General features: G+C 34.5%; 1 protein-coding gene across 1 annotated transcript in view; it reads left to right on the top strand.

The window, feature by feature from the left end:
* Nucleotides 1-17859, top strand: part of LOC120246388 (dystrophin) — a gene marked incomplete at its 3' end in the record, with an annotated part of 432795 nt that overhangs the window by 293420 nt on the left and 121516 nt on the right. The window contains exons 16-17 of the mRNA XM_039253866.1: nucleotides 6086-6327; nucleotides 10612-10792. Coding sequence (XP_039109797.1) covers nucleotides 6086-6327; nucleotides 10612-10792 — 423 coding nt within the window. The remainder of the gene's footprint in view (nucleotides 1-6085; nucleotides 6328-10611; nucleotides 10793-17859) is intronic.

The following is a 17859-nucleotide window of genomic DNA, read 5'->3' as shown; positions in this document are numbered from 1 at the left end:
GGTTTAGATAGTTTTCCTTTATTATTACTAAAACTACCAAGAAATTAGTTATATCAAACCACTTATTTGAAAACACACATAAACATAGCTCAGTTTCCCTGCCTTTATATTTCTCCTATAAAATTGTTTCACTACAATTTGTAGAGGAGATACTATAATGTAATTATCTAATAGGGTTAGTGATGTTTTCTACCTTAAACTGTGCTTCACTTTAAATTTCTAATTGCAGTTTTTTGTATGTTAATTAAGAGTCTGAAGACAATCACATTAAGGAAATGTTTAAATAAAAGTAGTAATTATTAGTATATTAGACTAGAAGAATATCTCAAAACCATCATCCCTTGAGTGTTAGATTATAGTGTTTAAGATGATACCTAATAGTAAGTCGGCTAAGGATTGTAATTAAATAGTACAGACTGATAACAGAGACAAGAACTCCTCGTATCTTATTATTACATACATAACTGTACTTTTAGTTTTTTTGGTTTGTAGCTCATAAGTACTTCACATGAATGACGTCATTTAAGTCTGGGCGACACAATTTTGTCAGATTGGTAAGGACAGAGATTATAGTTAGTCTGGATCACCTCAAAGCCAGACCTCTCATTAGCTTCTCTTCACATCATTGTGAAACATTTTCAGTGACAGTAACTCTTCTAATTAGATCTTTTAATAGGAAGACATTTCACCAGTGGTCTGCATAACAGTGGGGCATGGAAACAGTACTGTCTGCAGTAGTCCAGCCCCTCCATCATAAATGAGTAGCTTTCCATAGTTGCACCACTTTTCTCCTCTCTTACTCTCCTTACTCTTTCTCCTCTCTTACTCTCCTTACTCTCTCCTTGGTTCTGGGTAGTTTGATTTATGTCTCCTGTTTTTCCATGTGATGCTTGGGATAATGGTCACCATAGAGTTCGCACTCAATAAATGTTCTTAATTGACTGATACATCGTTCTGTGACTCCAGTCTCCAAAAGAAAAGACTTCATGCTGTGTGTGTGTGTGTGTGTGTGTGTGTGTGTGTGTGTGTGTGAGAGAGAGAGAGAGAGAGAGAGGGGGAGAGGGAGAGAGGGAGAGAGGGATAAGGGAGAAGATCATAGTGGTCAGAGTTGTCACAAAAATAAACATAAGTAGGAATCGGGCCTTTGTCTCTTATAATTCAGTGAGGTTTAAAAATAGGAAAAAGTGAAGAAAGAACTCTATTAGTAATTTATGCATTATATTCACTAGAGGTATAATTTTTATATAAATCTAATTTTTAAAAGCTATTATTTATAAAAAATGATACAGTGATTGTATAAAAGTGAGTGTGGTCAAAGAAACCTCTAGTATTTAGTCTACACTACTCAGGCCGTATTTTCATGGACTCAGTAAATTTCTATTAAATTTTTGGCTGTTACATTGTATGCCAAATTGACTTGTAATGACCCTTATCTAATATTCAATAAAACTTGGAGGCTATTTATTAGAAACTTTAAGTTTTCACCCTAAATATTCTTCTAATTCAAGAGCCCTGAAAACACAGGTTTTGCATTATTCTACTCTGGCTTCATGGCTAATGATGAATATACTTGATGAGGACTACTTCACTTTAAGTGGCAGTTCTGAAGTACTTGCATGGAAGGTGGTGCACAATTAAAATGATTCTAACAGTCTGTTATGCACTGTACACAAGTAATAAAATTAATGGATGCACTTGAAGTAATGATCCATTTCCTTTGGGTGCAATATATTTATTCATGGACTATTTCAGGGGTTGTTTAGAGTATGAGATTTGAATGGATTATGATCCGTTATCCCTGAGATTCTAACGTGCTGCTACCAAATGGCTTCCATAAGTATTGTTCATAATGCCTGGTGAGTTAGTGTTTGTATTCTTAAGTAGCTAACAAAAATTTAGAAACACAGATGCTCAAATGATTGATGCTTAAAAGTTTTCAGATATTTCTGCCTAAAAACTGTCATAAAACTAAACATTTCCAGTTAAGGGGCAATTAATTCTCCAAAATACACATAAAACAGCTATATAGAATAGTATAATTATTCTTATGCAAGTATTCTTTTGGGAAACAGTATCCTTATTTATTCTACACAAGTTTTAAGGGACCTCCTCATAATAGGTAGCTAATTAATTCATGAAGTTGAAGTCATGACTTTGATAGTGGTAGTTTAAGAGAGATACATGAAGTGATATGCCATATTACAATACTTTTGATCCTTCCCCCAAGGAGTTTAAAGCAAACTGGAAGCAAAAGAGACTATGTGCATCTTTGCGTTTGGTTTACTGTGTCTGTGGGTGTCACTTCCCTAATGCTCATATTCATATGAAGTAAGCTATTGATTTGGTATTTTGTGAGTTCACAAGTACACTGTACTTGTTCCTTACCTAGTCTAAGCTGAGTTGGAGTTTAGAAGGACACATTACATTCTTCTTGAGCAAGAAGTACATTCACACATGAATTAACACAATATTTACATGCAAATCCTTCATCGTATATCTTATTCTCTATGATCAACATCATATCTTTACCAGTGACATGTAGAAATTTCTGGGTTTTTTTTTTCATTTTTGATATAGTTGCCCTTTATAACTTTAATTGCAAGTGTTTATAGATATGTGACCAAATATCCCATGCTTTGCTAATAAACTCATGAGTATATCACTAATTGATACAATTTCTTTTAAAAATTTCTACCTATACTTTTTATATCCCATATTAGTGTCTTAGTATATAAAATTAGCATTAACTTTAAAAATGTTAGTCATTAATTTTTTACAAATGACCCCTTTGCAGTTATTAAAAAGACCTCCACTGGGGCATTAAAAAGTTAATTGGACATCAGACTTCAGCTCAGATCATGATCTCACAGTTCGTGGGTTTGAACCCCACTTTGGGCTTTGTGCTGACAGCTCAAAGCCTGGAGCCTGCTTTGGATTCTGTGTCTCCCTTTCTCTCTGCCCCTCCCCCTCTCATGCTCTGTCTCTCCCTTTGTCTCAAAAATAAATATATAAACATTAAACAAAGACACCCCACACTCTCCAATGTAAATGTTTGAAAGATATGATTTCTTCTTTTAAATAATATTTATTTACTTACTTACTTACTTTTTGAGAGAGAGAGAGAGGAAGAAGTAGAGAGAGAATCCCAAGCAGACACCATGCTCAGAGATAGTGACTCTGAGATAGTGACCTGAACTGAAATCAAGAGTTGGATCTGGTGAGCTGCCCAGGCACCCCAGGATATGATTTATTTTAATTGTTGTTAGCTACATGGTATTTTCTATAATTTTGACTAATATTTATTGGTTGCCTGGCAAATGTCAGACTTTGTGTAACTACTTCACACATACTAACTCAGAACCCTCATAGGTATCCTACTTTAGCCTCATTTCATAGATGAGGAAAATGAGATCCAATGAGACCAAATAATCTAACGTAGTTTACTCATTTAGTAAAGGGATTTAAATTCGAACTCAGTTCTAGTATCAGAGCTATTATTGTGGATTTCTAGAACTTTGTTTACCTTCACCATTTGCCCTAATAGGGAGAGCCTTCTTTCACCTATTATTGTATTTAAATTTACCTTTATTAAATTACAAAAATCAATATGTCAATAGTAAGGAATATTATATATTTCATAATAGATTTATAAAAAGTTTGCTTTCTCATTTATTTTAATTCCTTTCGCAGTGATGTTTAGCATCTGGATATTTTTTTGGCATGACATATTGAGCCGATAGTTTTGGGTAATGATCAACAAGGATACATTAAATTCTATACCTAGATTTTAATAGATACCACAGGACCTATTGGTAATTCATTATACTTAGATTTATATTTTTTTTTTAAATTTTTAATGTTTTTTATTTATTTCTAGGAGAGAGAGAGAGACAGCGTGAGCAGGGGAGGGTCAGAGAGAGAGGGAGTCACAGACTCTGAAACAGGCTCCAGGCTCTGAGCTGGCAGTCAGCACAGAGCCCGACGCGGGGCTCGAACCCACGAACCGCGAGATCATGACCTAAGCGAAAGTCGGACGCTTAACCGACTAAGCCACCCAGGCGCCCCAGATTTATATTTTTTAAGATTAAATTGATAGCTATTAGTCATATTGAAAATTAACTTATTTTTTTCATTTGAGAGGAGTTTTCATATGATTGACCTCTCTCAGGGACAATGAGATATTTCTCTGTGTATTTCCATATAATTTAGACAAAGTAGCATCAGTTCATCAGTACCTTTAGCATCTCTTTTCTGACTACCTTGGAATTGGACCACCCTGGTCTTCCTTGTTCTAAATGCTTACTCAAGTTTAACATATGCTGAAAGCGTTTCCTCTAAACATCATTTGTTATATCCATTGCACATTTTTGAATCATTATGTAACATAATATAAAATTTCTCCCCTGTGTATTTTTACTATTCTCTTACATTTTCCAACAATAATGTTAGCATTTTGTCATATTTTTTTTTTTATCTGCGTTACCTAGATGACCACAGTTTTGGATTCTTCTCTGACACTTTGTAACAAACATGATTATCTTATAACTACAGTTACTTCATGGCATCCCGAAAGCATATTTTGGTACAATTCTTGGTCACCGCTTAAAACCAAATTTTCACAAACAATATATCACAGAAAACATCCGGATTTCTCAGCAGGACCACTTGATTCCTTAACTATTAGGAGAGCATTAGAAGAATGTTTAGCTTGTACAAAACTTTTATAGTTGTATATATGGCGATATGCATATTTTTTTACACTTAACTTTAAGAGTCACTTTTCTTTAAAAATATATCAGCCAAAAAAGGAAGAAAACATTGTTGCCAATAATATTTGCAAAGTTTGTGTTCTCCATTGTCACATCAAAAATTTGAAATTAGTGAAGTTAGAGTTAGGTTTCAAATGTATTGAGAGATGTGGTTTGGTGTGTGTATGTGTGTGTGTGTGTGTGTGTGTGTGTGTGTGTGTGTGTGTGTAAGAACATCTAAATTTTGTCAATTAACTATAGAGAGTGAATTTTTTAATGTATAGCATTAAATGATATTGATATTCTTTCATGGTATGTATAGGCTAATACATACTTGTTTTGGTGTTAGTCATCATATATCCCATTATGACAAAACTTGAATAAGATAGTATATATTGGGGTGTCTAGGTTGGCTCAGTCAGTTAATCATCTGACTCTTGATTTGAGCTGAGGTTATGATCCTACAGTTTGTGGGACTGAGCCCTGTGTTGGGTTCTGTACTTACTGTGTGGAGCCTGCTTGGTATTTTCTTGCTCCCTCTCTCTCTACCCCTATTCTGTTCACACACTCTCCTTCTCTTAAAATAAATAAATAAAACATTAAAAAATGATAGTATATATTAAAAGACAGAAAATCCCTAACACGTGTTAGAGTGATAATATGTTTATATTTCCCTTTTGACTTGAATAGATTTTTTTCTGCTTTAGTTTTGCTATAGATGATTTTAAAATTTTCAGATCTCCTTCTCCATTTGTAAATGGTATGTAAGTAATAGGATTTTTTTCATATTAGAAAGATTTTTTTTTAGTGGTTGTTTCAATTCTTTGGACCCATGGAAAACCTGCTTGTTGTGGAGAATTACTGCTTTTTGATAAATACTCTTTTTTTTGAAAATACAAATAATAATATTTTGGCTAAATCCCATACCATTTAAAAAATACAAATGTTAGTGTTTCACTATACATTTTAATAACAGACATGATATTTAACAATTACTTGGAATCCTCCAAAAGATTTTTTTGTCCATGGTCAATCTTCCAGCTGCCTTCAGAAGTTGGATCATTTTTGTTTTTATTTAAATATATTCTACCCCTCTATATCTTATGTGTCCTTATTTACTACTTTATTATATTCATACGCTTCATATGATGCATCTCTGATGAGTTATAATGAGTAATCAGAAATCATTGGTACTTCTTTTCCTTGATCAGTAAATAAATGAGTTGTTTGAAATCCTTCATATGATAAATACTTTTAAACTTGAGACACATTGGTTTTCAGATAATGTCTTGCAGTCTGTGGCTTCAGTGGATATATTTAAAAAATCTTCTTTCTAGAGGGTGTTAATGCTGACAGCATCAAACAAGCCTCAGAACAACTGAACAGCCGGTGGATAGAGTTCTGCCAATTGCTAAGTGAGAGACTTAACTGGCTGGAGTATCAGAACAACATCATCACTTTCTATAATCAGCTACAACAATTGGAGCAGATGACAACTACTGCTGAAAACTGGTTGAAAACCCAACCTACCACCACATCAGAGCCAACAGCAATTAAAAGCCAGTTAAAAATGTGTAAGGTAAGATTGTTTCCTCCTATTTGGATCTTGATCAATAGGAATTTCTTGGCAATTTCCAGAAGAAGAGTAAATTATTTAGTAAAACACTTTCCCTTTGAAGGATTTAAATGCAATAAAGATGAAAATATAAGTGAGGAAAATGAGTTTAAATAGATAATGTATGATGTCTCTGTCCTAAAAAATGTATTCGGAGTAGTCACACATGGCTAATTGAGTTTGTCAGTTTGCAGAATGGAGAGGCAATTTTGGAGTGTGGAAGCAACACATATCTTAGGAGAAATGGCCAATAACTGGGAGCTCTTTTTTATGGCAATTCATGTGCTAAAAACAAAGCTCAGTCATATGTTGAAAAAGTGGAATCCACACAAACACAAGAAGTTGATATATAATTGGATGTGTCGGGAAAATCTTTAAAACTGACAGTTCTCTCAAATTAGGATAATTTGAGGAAGGTATCTTTACCACCATACTTAACCATTGTGCTTGGAGTATAGAGGAACCGTAAAGAATAGTAATGTGGCATCAGAGTTGTAGCCATTCTCAGGACAGAAATGACGGAGGGAAAGAGAAGTTACAGAAACCTACAAGGAGCGAGTTGGACACCCATTGTAAAGACAGCCTTAAGAGCCAGCCCAAGTGCCATTCCAGGAATGGAGCCAGAAAAATAAACATGCCACTTCACTCTACTCTGTGACTTCATAATCTGAATCCAGATAGGGCTCCACATTGGCTAAATTTAATCAGAAGACACCGTAGAAAGCACTCTAGTCTATAATTGTCTTGCCCCTGAGTCCCAAAAATGGACTGTTGATCTGGGGGGGCAAACAATGTATAACTGTCACCAAAGAACTGGAGAAAGAGATTAAAAGAGTATGTGACTAATGTAAGAAAACCAGAGTTATATGATAATGAAAATAACTTTTTTTTGCATGGTTATTATGATCTGAGTAATTTTTTTGGGAAATAGGAAATGGGTAGATGAAAGGGTTTCTAGAATGAATCTTAATGATAGCCTGAGATGACCAGGTTTAATATAGGAAGCAGTGAGTGGGGGTCAACTTGTATGCTTTGAAAAGTATGGTTTAAATAATGGGAGACTGGAAATGGAGGGTTGACATGGTTGATTTAGAGGTGTTGCTGAACCCAGCAAGTTACAGGAAATTCAAAGCTATTTTGAAGTAAAAACAGTTGAAGAACTTGATGATTCTTCATATATTGGACCTACAACTTTACTAGGAAATGCATAAACTCAGGAAATATATTTTTAGATAAAGAATATAGGACAGAAAGACATTTAGTTTTTTATGCAAGTAAGTAAATCTAGGGAATTTTTGTACTTAAACACATTTTGCTGGTAATAGAACCCATGACTCTCTTTTTCCTGTGAATCAGTGGAATACTCCACCTACATTATTTCTTGGAATAAAATTTGATGCTGTTACCTTAACCTGTTTCTTGAGATTCAGATACAAAAAATAACAGTAAAATTTATAAGGAACTGTTAGAGGGCCAATGTGAATGCTGGCATAGACGGGTGAGGGTGGAGAAAAGATGAAAGATGGAGGCTAAAAGACAGGGTCAGAGGAGACAAAGCAAGGACTCTTGGGACCTATTAGGACATTGGTCTTTATCCGAGGAACAAATCAAGATCATTGGTGGTTACAAATCTTAAGAGTTCTCTCCAGGTTGAGAAAGTCATCCTAAGTGAAATTATTTCTTTTTGAGTGTGTGTTGGGCCACAAGGTTCCAAAATTCGATGACGTAATTCCATCCCTTTTCATCACTCCTTACTCTTTCTCTCTGCACCTTTGGTTTCTATTAATTAGAGGAATCACCTTAGGTAAAATATTGAGCAGGATTAGCTCAGTGTCATTCTCAAAACAGTTAAAATTATGCTATTTGGCTGTGATTAATGATAGGTGAATAAATGATTCCATCTTGTTTGTCAGTGCATTCTGTTAGTTCAAGATATTTTCTAAGATTTCACCGCAGTATTAGCTCCAAATATAATGCTTATAAGAACTGGCTTTTAATATGTTGGGGGTTAGAGAACCCTTTGAGAATTGGAAGAAATCCATGGCCCCTTTCCCAAGAAAAATAAAAAAGTTTTTCCATCAAATAAACACAAAATTGTAAAGGATAAACAGACTCAGGGAAAATGTCTTACTCAGGAGGACTTAACCACGTTAAGGCCCTTTTGTGGAAATCAGAAGTAATTGTTAGCATCTTTTAAATGTTAAATATTTCAGGTCAAAATGATCTTTCTTTTGATTTACTCTCAGAACTTTAAGGTCTCAACTGAACAGTTGCCCAAATGTTTTATTAGTTTCAAAGTCCCCTTTGTTTTGTAGAACACACTTTACTATCCTATAGACTCCTTCTATAGCCCCCTAAACAAGAAGAACGAAGGCCCTCCATCTGGCCAAATGTAAATCAGGTTCTTAAATGTTTCACAGCAGATGTCAATGCTGCCATTTGTAAGCCAAGTGTACAAAGTGCATGTCTTCAATTCTAGAATCAAAAACACAGAGTATTACCCTTTATCTCTTGTCTTATTCTCCATCCATGGATATGTACCTACCTTCTGGCCCTTGATTGAGATGCTTTATAGTAGAATGGAAGAGATGAGTCACCTCTCCATTTATATAAATTGCTGTCATCTTCACCTACCAAAAGAATTTGCTTGTCAGAGATTAACCTCCCTGAATCATCTCTTACTGTTAAAACCATATGGCAGCATTCCTTTGAAAGTTATCTTTGTATCGTTTAAAAATCATAACAAGTGACAGCGCCCATTAGGTAGTCTTGCTACTATGAAAGGATCTTTGTGTTAAATTTATCTTATTCAATCCTAAGACAAAAGTTACATTGTCCAAATAATGTGCATGTGTCAAAAAATAGCAACTGTTTCTTTCTTTTCACTTTGACTTCCAGGAAGCTCACATTTATATTTGGTTCATAATGGCTATAATTCTTTTTATTTCTCCCTCCTTCTAATTGGCTTGTGATCAAATTTTAAAATTTTAATTATCTTGTTTTTTACATTTTAAAAGGTAAGCAATCCTGATGTATTTTTTTCTAAAGGCAGCACAGGTGGGAATTATAAGTAAGCAACCATGGTAACAATACTTAAATAAAGAACATTTGGAAATTCTATTTGAATTCAGATTATATATATTCAAAATTTACTGTATGCTTTACAGTGACATCCTATCTGAATCTGGACTGGCCACATTTCAGGTGTCCAGTAGCCACACATGACTAGTGACTGCGGTACTGCACAGCACAGTGGTGTGTCCATGTGACTTTATCATCCAAATCAGGGGGTGCTCTTTGAGAGTGAAAGGGGGTGTTATTAATGGTTACACCAAGAGGGGGGTGTCTGGGTGGCTCCGTCGGTTACGTGTCCGACTTTGGCTCAGGTCACGATCTCACAGTCTGTGAGTCTGAGCCCCACATTGGGCTCTGTGCGGACAGCTCAGAGCCTGGGAGCCTGCTTTGGATTCTGTGTGTCCCTCTCTTACTCTGCCCTCCCTTGTTTCCTCTCCTTCTCTCTCTTGAAAATAAATAAACATTTTAAAAAATGTTTTCTTGCCAGGACAAGAAGAGCAGAGCAAACTCTCACCCACATTGAAACAGTGGTGATTGCCTGTTCAGTCAGGAGATGTAATGAGACCAAATAAGAGATCATTACGGACAGAAATATCTGTGTGTTTATATAAGTATTACATAGATTATGTAATCTAGGTGATATCAGTGTATAAAGATATATTTGTAATTTAATATAGTAGATATGTGTGTAGAGATATGTGATTTATATTCTTCATAAGTGAATCTAAGGAAAAAATACTGTTTATTAAACAAGCTTAGAATTTGAACCAAAGGAACATAATTTTGAGATGAGGGGAGCAGAGTACATTCACATCTGATTCATTGAAAGGATGTAAGGTCATTCATAGTACTTTTCAAGTACATATTCATGCCCATTAATGCTGTAAATGATGTCCTTTTGAAATTTAAAGACAGTTATACATGATGCTATCTATGGAATGAAGAGCCAAGGTATTCTTAAATTGATGCCCTGTGCTAGAGGCTTGCCTAAACTGTCATGGATATTTCGTATCAATTTTTTGATAAGGGCATTAAGCTAAGCTTGCATCACTGCCTTTTAACACCTTTCTTTGCAAAAAAAAAAAAAAAAAAAAAGAAGAAGAAGAAGAAGAAGAAACTAATCTATGCAAAGTAAAAATTTTATTTATTTTAATATTTTATATAATGGTACAGGATGAAGTCAACCGACTGTCAGCTCTTCAGCCTCAAATCGAGCGATTAAAAATTCAAAGCTTAGCCCTGAAAGAGAAAGGACAAGGGCCAATGTTCCTGGATGCAGACTTTGTGGCCTTTACAAATCATTTTAACCAAGTCTTTGCCGATATGCAAGCCAGAGAAAAAGAGCTCCAGACAAGTAAGTAAAAATACTTGAAATGGCTAATTTGATATTTTCCTAATTCAGTATTTGTTGGAAAAAGGGAAAGTGCTGACATCAAAGAATAATTTCTATCAAAGGAATCCATTGTCCCTCCATTCTGTAGTAACAAGTAATGAGATACTGTTGTTGGAAAACATATGTGTTGCATTTCCATTTCTCCCCCTCACCGACCATATTAATTTCATGACTTTGAGGAACAAATAAAATATATAAAACATATATTTTATGTTTTATAATGTCTCCTTGGTGGGTTGCAAATTTTACAATCAAATATTTTGAACAGTGGAAGAAATAAAAGAATAGTTGAAGCCCTCTTGGTGGCTTTTCACTATATCCCGTTTGCTTTATGTACAAGGATAGTTAGCTAGGCATCTTACTAATACTTCTATCCAGTTTATATGAAGACTATTATAGCTGTAACAAGCATGTAGCAACAGAATTTCAGCCAAGAGCAAATTATTCTTTGGGCTGCATTTTACTTAGTTCACTGTAACTATGCAGTTTCCTCTTTTTCTCATTTAGTAGTAAGATATTACCTAAGAGCGGGGCACTTACACAGATGCCTACCATTTGACTAGCACAATTTTCAAGATGTCTCTTTTGATTCTCATCAATTTGCTCTTACACTATTAATACATAATATCTGGTCCAAAATAGCCCTACTAATCAGCTTAATTCTTAAGACAAAAATTCCTTTGACAGACTGGTTTATGAACACTGCCAAACATTAGTAAATGAGTTTTTGGTTTACCATACACATACATGCCTATGTACATATGTGCGTACAGAAGATTATTGAGCAAAATTGGATTTTAAGGCATTAAGATAAAAATATTTTTTAAAATATCTTCCCCAAATTTGTTATGAGAGGCGCAAAAACAAGTATTTGTTTTCTACTAAAACTTTAGTTAGAAAACATGTTTTGACTACTTTTCTTTGCAAGTATCCAAAGAATTTACCACACAGTAATGTTTCTAAAATCAATGTAGTGATATACATCAAGCTTTCCCTATTTTACTGGTTTTTAAATTTTTATTTCTTCCTGAGGTCATGGAAAGAACTGAAGAAAGTAAATGATAAATGCATTTTTTTCCTTCTTTTTTTTTGTTTTTGTTTTTGTTTTTGCTTTTCCTTTAAAGTCATTTTTGCTGAGGGGTTTGTTTTCCTGGTAGGCCATCAGTTAATACAACTTAACAATGACATCAGCTCCCTCTAGTGGATTTCAGCATACTTGTTGCTGGGCATCCATAAAATTGGGGAAAAGATCATGAGTGTCCTAAATTTTCAAACACTGACCTATTTAACAGTAATTCATTTTTCTTGCCATTAAATCTGTAAGCCTTCCTTAAAGTCAAATACATGTTAATTGCCATACTGGAACTGCTGGCCAAAAGAGATTATTCACTAGAATATTATTTTAATTTACCTATACCCTATTAATTATGTTAAAGTTCAAAATTTTTTGTTTATTTCAAAAATGTTCAGATTATTAATGTTTGTTGATGCTGAGATTCAACTATGATATTCCAATATAAATATACAATAATATATACTGTCTATCCACACAACCATCAATCTATCTGTATTATCATGTCTTCTCTTTCATCTTTCATATATATAATGATTGTTTATAAAACTCCCCAAAACTTTCACTCCATTTATTTGTAAATAAAATGCCCTCCTTTATACTTTATTTACCAAAAAATCTCTGCCAATTTTAGGCACACTTCTAGAAAGTTTGTCTTGATAATTAATAATTACCAATTAAATAGGGATTATATATATGAATTATAAATTCTATAAATTATATATGTACATATGATTTATATGTTATGTATGTATGCTACATATAAATAACAAATATATAATTATATACAATTATATTCAATGATAATCAAATTATATAGCTTATATTTTGCATGTATTTATATTACAAATTTATATAAATAACTTTATATATTGTGTATTAATATGTAATATTATATACCTTTTCATAAATGGTAAGTATAAAGTTCACAATTTCATATCATATTATAGTTCAGTTTGTTAGTTGATAATTATTTCCAAAGAACATTACATATGTATACTTTACCTCCAAACCAGCCCAGGGGAGTATATCTTACTTCTTGTATTACTCCATAATACTTTGAGCTTATTAAGTATTCAGAAAATAAGAGCTAGCACAGGGGGCAGGAAGCCATTCAGACTTTCATCTCTTCTTTCATTTTTTTTATTTTTACTAGCATTCTCACAATGAAACCAAAACTTGACTTTTTAAATATACTTTGAGTGGTGAAAATTGGTCCAAGTAATTGCTGACAAACATTATATGAAGAAAAATAATATTAAAAGATAAAACACATTCTGTATTCATAGTAATTTTCCATCTACAAATATCTTTCATATAAATTACCTTTCTTAGTTCTCACAGAGCTACCCTTTGAGAATGTTTTATTATCCCTGTGTCACAAGTGACCTAATGGATCTTGAATAACTGATAGGATGGGTATTAGATTGCGTAAGAAGTAGCAAGTATACATGGATGTTCAGAGCACCATTATTCATGATAATGAAAAAGGGGAAGGAATTCAAGTGCCCATCACCTGAGGAGTAAAGAAAGAAAATGGGCCTATCCATACAATGAAATATTAATAATAAGATGTAATGAAGCACTGACACTTGGTACAGCATAGGTGAACCTTACAAACATGCTGAAGAAAGAAGCCAGCTCGAAGAGGCATATATCTATATATATATCTATATATATAGATATAGATATATACATACACATATATGTGTATGTATATGTATGTGTATGTATATATGTATGTCTATATGTCTATATATGTATATGTATGTATGTGTGTATATGTGTATACATATCATATATATATAATATGATCATATATATATAATATGATTTCATTTTTAGGAAGGCCCCTCATTGGCACACCCAAAGACATAGAGTATAGATTAATGGTTGTCTAGGGCTAGAAGATGGAGAGAGTAAAATTGTCTCCCAAACCATTTGCTACAAACCCATTGCAGAAACTGCAAGCCAGAAAGAGCATGCTCTAATCTAGATGGATATAAAAAAAAAAAAAATAGCAAATGGCTTGTTACAGTGATCTCTTGTTTAAACAGGAAAGATTTTAAATGTACTTTCTACATGTAAATATGAAAAAAATTGTAATATAGTTTGAATTTATTTCAATTGTGAAGTATAATTATGTCAGGAAAGTAATTATTTGTTTGGTTTTGCAGAAAATGGAGAAAGTGACTACATTAGCTATGACAAAACAAGTGTTTTTGTTTTCATTTTGCCTTAAGCTTCACAGGAAATTTCTTTTGTTCTATAACCACAGATTTCTAGCACAATACTGTCTTTTTGTTTTCTTTAAAAAAAATGATAAGCACATGTAACAGGGGATCTACACTCTGAAAAAATTTATGAGTGCAAATTCATGAGGCTCTTGACTGTAGGCAGGCACAGTGGTATTGCACGGTACATCTCTAGAAATTAACTCTTGCATGACTAAAATTTTATACCTGACAAACAGTAACTCCCTATTTCCCTTTCTCTCTAACCCCAGGAAACCACAGGGCTTGCTATTCTCTGCTCCTAGGAGTTCGACATTTAGCATAATGTATTCCAAGTTCTTCCCGGTTGTCACCTCTGGCAGGATTTCCTTATTTTATTAGGGTGAATAATATTCTGTTGTATGTTTATACTACATTTTCTTCCTCTGTTTACCCATTGGTGGGCATTTAGTTTCTTCCCATATCTTGGCTGTTGTGAATAGTGATGCAATGAACGTGAGAATATAGATATCTCTTCAAGCACCTGATTTCATTTGTTTTGGATATGTACCCAGAAGTGGCAGTGCTGAATTGTATGGTAGTCCTATATTTAATTTTTTTTGAGAAACCTTTATACTGTTTCCCAAAGCACCATTTTACATTTCTGCAAATGGTGGAAGGTGCCAGTTTTTCCACATTCTCAGCAGTACTGGTTATTTTTTGTTATTTTTTGATAATAGTAACCCAACAATTGTAGAGTGATAGCTCATTGTGGTTTTGATGTGTATATTTTTCATAATTAGCGTTGTTGAGCAGCTGTTCATATATTTGTCATTCATTTGTACGTTGTCTTTGGAGAAATGTCTGTTTAAATTCTTTGCCCCTTTTTTTGTCTAGTTATTTCTTCCTATTGAGTTGTAGGAGTTCCTTATATATTTTAGACACTAACCTCTTAGCAGTTATATGGTTTGCAGATATTTTCCCCATTCTGTACATTGCTGTTTTATTCTGTTAATTGTTTCTTTTGCTGTATAGGAGCTTTTTAGTTTCCTGTAGTCCCATTTGTCTATTTTTACTTTTGTCACCTGTGCTTTTTAGGTCAAATCCAAGAAATCATTGTAAGACCAGTATTATGAAGCTTTCCCCCTGTGTTTCATTGTAGGACTTTTGTGGTTGCATTTTTTAAAAGGTTTGTTTATTTTTGAGAGGGAGAGAGGGAGGGAGGGGGAGGAGGAGGAGGAGAAGGAGGAGGAGGAGGACGACGAGGAGGAGGAGGAAGAGAGAGCAAGTGAGGGCGAGACCAAGCAAGTGGAGAAAGATCAGAGAGAGAGGGAGACACAGAATCTGAAAGAGGCTCCAAGCTCCGAGTTGTCAGCACAAAGCCTGACAAGGGGCTTGAACTTGGAAGCAGCGAGATCATGTCCTGAGCTGAAGTCAGATGCCCAACCAATTGAACCACCCAGGCACCCATCTGGTTGTATTTTTCAGTTAAGCCTTTTATTTAAATTTTTTTCTTTCATAGTTTATTATGAAGTTGGTTTCCTTTCATTTTATTTTTTTATTCTTTTTTTTCTTAAATAGTTTATTGTCAGGTTGGTTTCCATATAACACCCAGTGCTCATCCCCACACGTGCCCTCCTCCATGCCCATCACCCCCCTTCCCCTCTCCCCCATCCTCATCAGCCCTCAGTTTGTTCTCAGCATTCAAGAGTCTCTCATGGTTTGCCTCCTTCCCTCTCCCCAACTATTTTTCCCCTTCTTCTCCCTCATGGTCCTCCATTAAGTTCCTCCTAGTCCACCTATGTGTGCCAACATATGGTATCTGTCCTTTTCTGCCTGACTTATTTCGCTCAACCTAACACCCTCGAGTTCTATCCATATTGCTCCAAATGGCCAGATTTCATTCTTTCTCATTGCCATGTAGTATTCCATTGTATAGATAAACCACAAATTCTTGATCCATTTGTCAGTTAATGGACACTTAGGCTATTTTCATGTTTTGGTTATTGCTGAGAGTGCTGCTATGAACACTGGGGTACGTGTGCCCCTATGCATCAAAACAAAGCTAGAACAAACTATCCTAAAATTTGTGTGGAACCACAAAAGACCCCGAATAGCCAAAGAAATATTGAAGAAAACCAAATTGAGAATAGAAGGTTTTGAATGGAAGCAGGGAGAAGGGAAATTGCACTATCTAGGCCTAACCATAGACCAGAGTTGTGATAGGGAATATAAAGAAAAGTGGAGGCAGCCTTTGAAGAGGTGATGATCTGGGGAGGTATGGTAAGGAGCACTCTTATAAAATTACAGATAGTAACTTGTGCCTCCTGTAGGGATAATAGAAGAAAATTTTAGGCCAACCAGCAAAAAATGTTCTCAATGGCCATAATTTTGAACACTGTTGTTAGTCCCTGCTAAGATACAGATCCAATGTTAAGACGCTGAAACAAGGAAGGGAAGCAAAGGTTGTCCTGACCTAACTTTTCTAGCTGCAGGTCACAAAATTTACCTAATACTCTTTTATATCTAAGTAAAGAATTATTTTATCCTAGAAAACTCACTCTATAGTTTCTTTAACTCTAGAGAAAAAAATCAAGAAAAAACTGTAAATGGCCTTTTGTATTCTATTTTCTTCATTGATACCCACAACATCAAGCATAACAGACATGCTTATTTATGCTTGATCTGTGCTTCATCCCCTGAGGTTTAAGAATTATTCCTTGACCTTGAGAATACTGGGAACATATGCTAAATGCCAAGTAGAGCCTAAAAATTAAAAATGTATTTTAAAAAATTATTTAATAGGAGTTCTTGAAGATAGGGTCAGTTTTTTAAAATAATCTGGAAAGGGGGCAATTAATCAAGAAAAAATCCTCAAAACTTAATTTGTAATCAATAATTGAGTAGTGTATCAGTTTATACTTAGATAAGCTTGGGTAGAAAATTGTAATTTAAAGTGGAGAAGGAATTAGTTATCCAAGCGGTGAATATTAGACAATGCTTGTGAAAAAGACCCAGATTTCAGTTGACTGATGGGAGACCTGGCTTTTAAAAAACATTCTTCTCAAAACTAGAACAAACTATCCTAAAATTTGTGTGGAACCACAAAAGACCCCAAATAGCCAAAGTAGTATTGAAGAAGAAAACCAAAACGTGAGACATCACCATCCCAGACTTTAGCCTCTACTACAAAGCTGTCATCATCAAGACAGTATGGTATTGGCACAAAAACAGACACATAGACCAATGGAATAGAATTGAGAACTCAGAATTGGACCCAAAAGTGTACAGCCAACTCATCTTTGACAAAGCAGGAAAGAGTATCCAATGGAAAAAAGACAGCCTCTTTCACAGATGGTGCTGGGAAAACTGGACAGCAACATGCAGATGAATGAAACTAGATCACTTTTTCACACCATACACAAAAATAAACTCAAAATGGATAAAGGACCTGAATGTGAGACAGGAAACCATCCAAACCCTAGAGGAGAAAACAGGAAACAACCTCCTTGACCTCAACCGCAGCAATTTCTTACTTGACACATCCCCAAAGGCAAGGGAATCAAGAGCAGAAATGAACTATTGGGACCTCATCAAGATAAAACTAATAGGCAACCGACAGAATGGGAAAAGATAGTTGCCAATGACATATCAGATAAAGGGCTAGTATCCAAAATCTATAAGGAACTCACCAAACTCCACACCCGACAAACAAATAATCCAGTGAAGAAATGGGCAGAAGA

Source organism: Hyaena hyaena, unplaced genomic scaffold (assembly GCF_003009895.1).
Source record: "Hyaena hyaena isolate Hyena2069 unplaced genomic scaffold, ASM300989v1 scaffold_470, whole genome shotgun sequence".
In the NCBI taxonomy this organism is placed as follows: domain Eukaryota; kingdom Metazoa; phylum Chordata; class Mammalia; order Carnivora; family Hyaenidae; genus Hyaena; species Hyaena hyaena.
The sequence above is the reverse complement of the archived record's forward strand: the minus strand, read 5'-3'. Positions and strand labels throughout refer to the sequence as shown.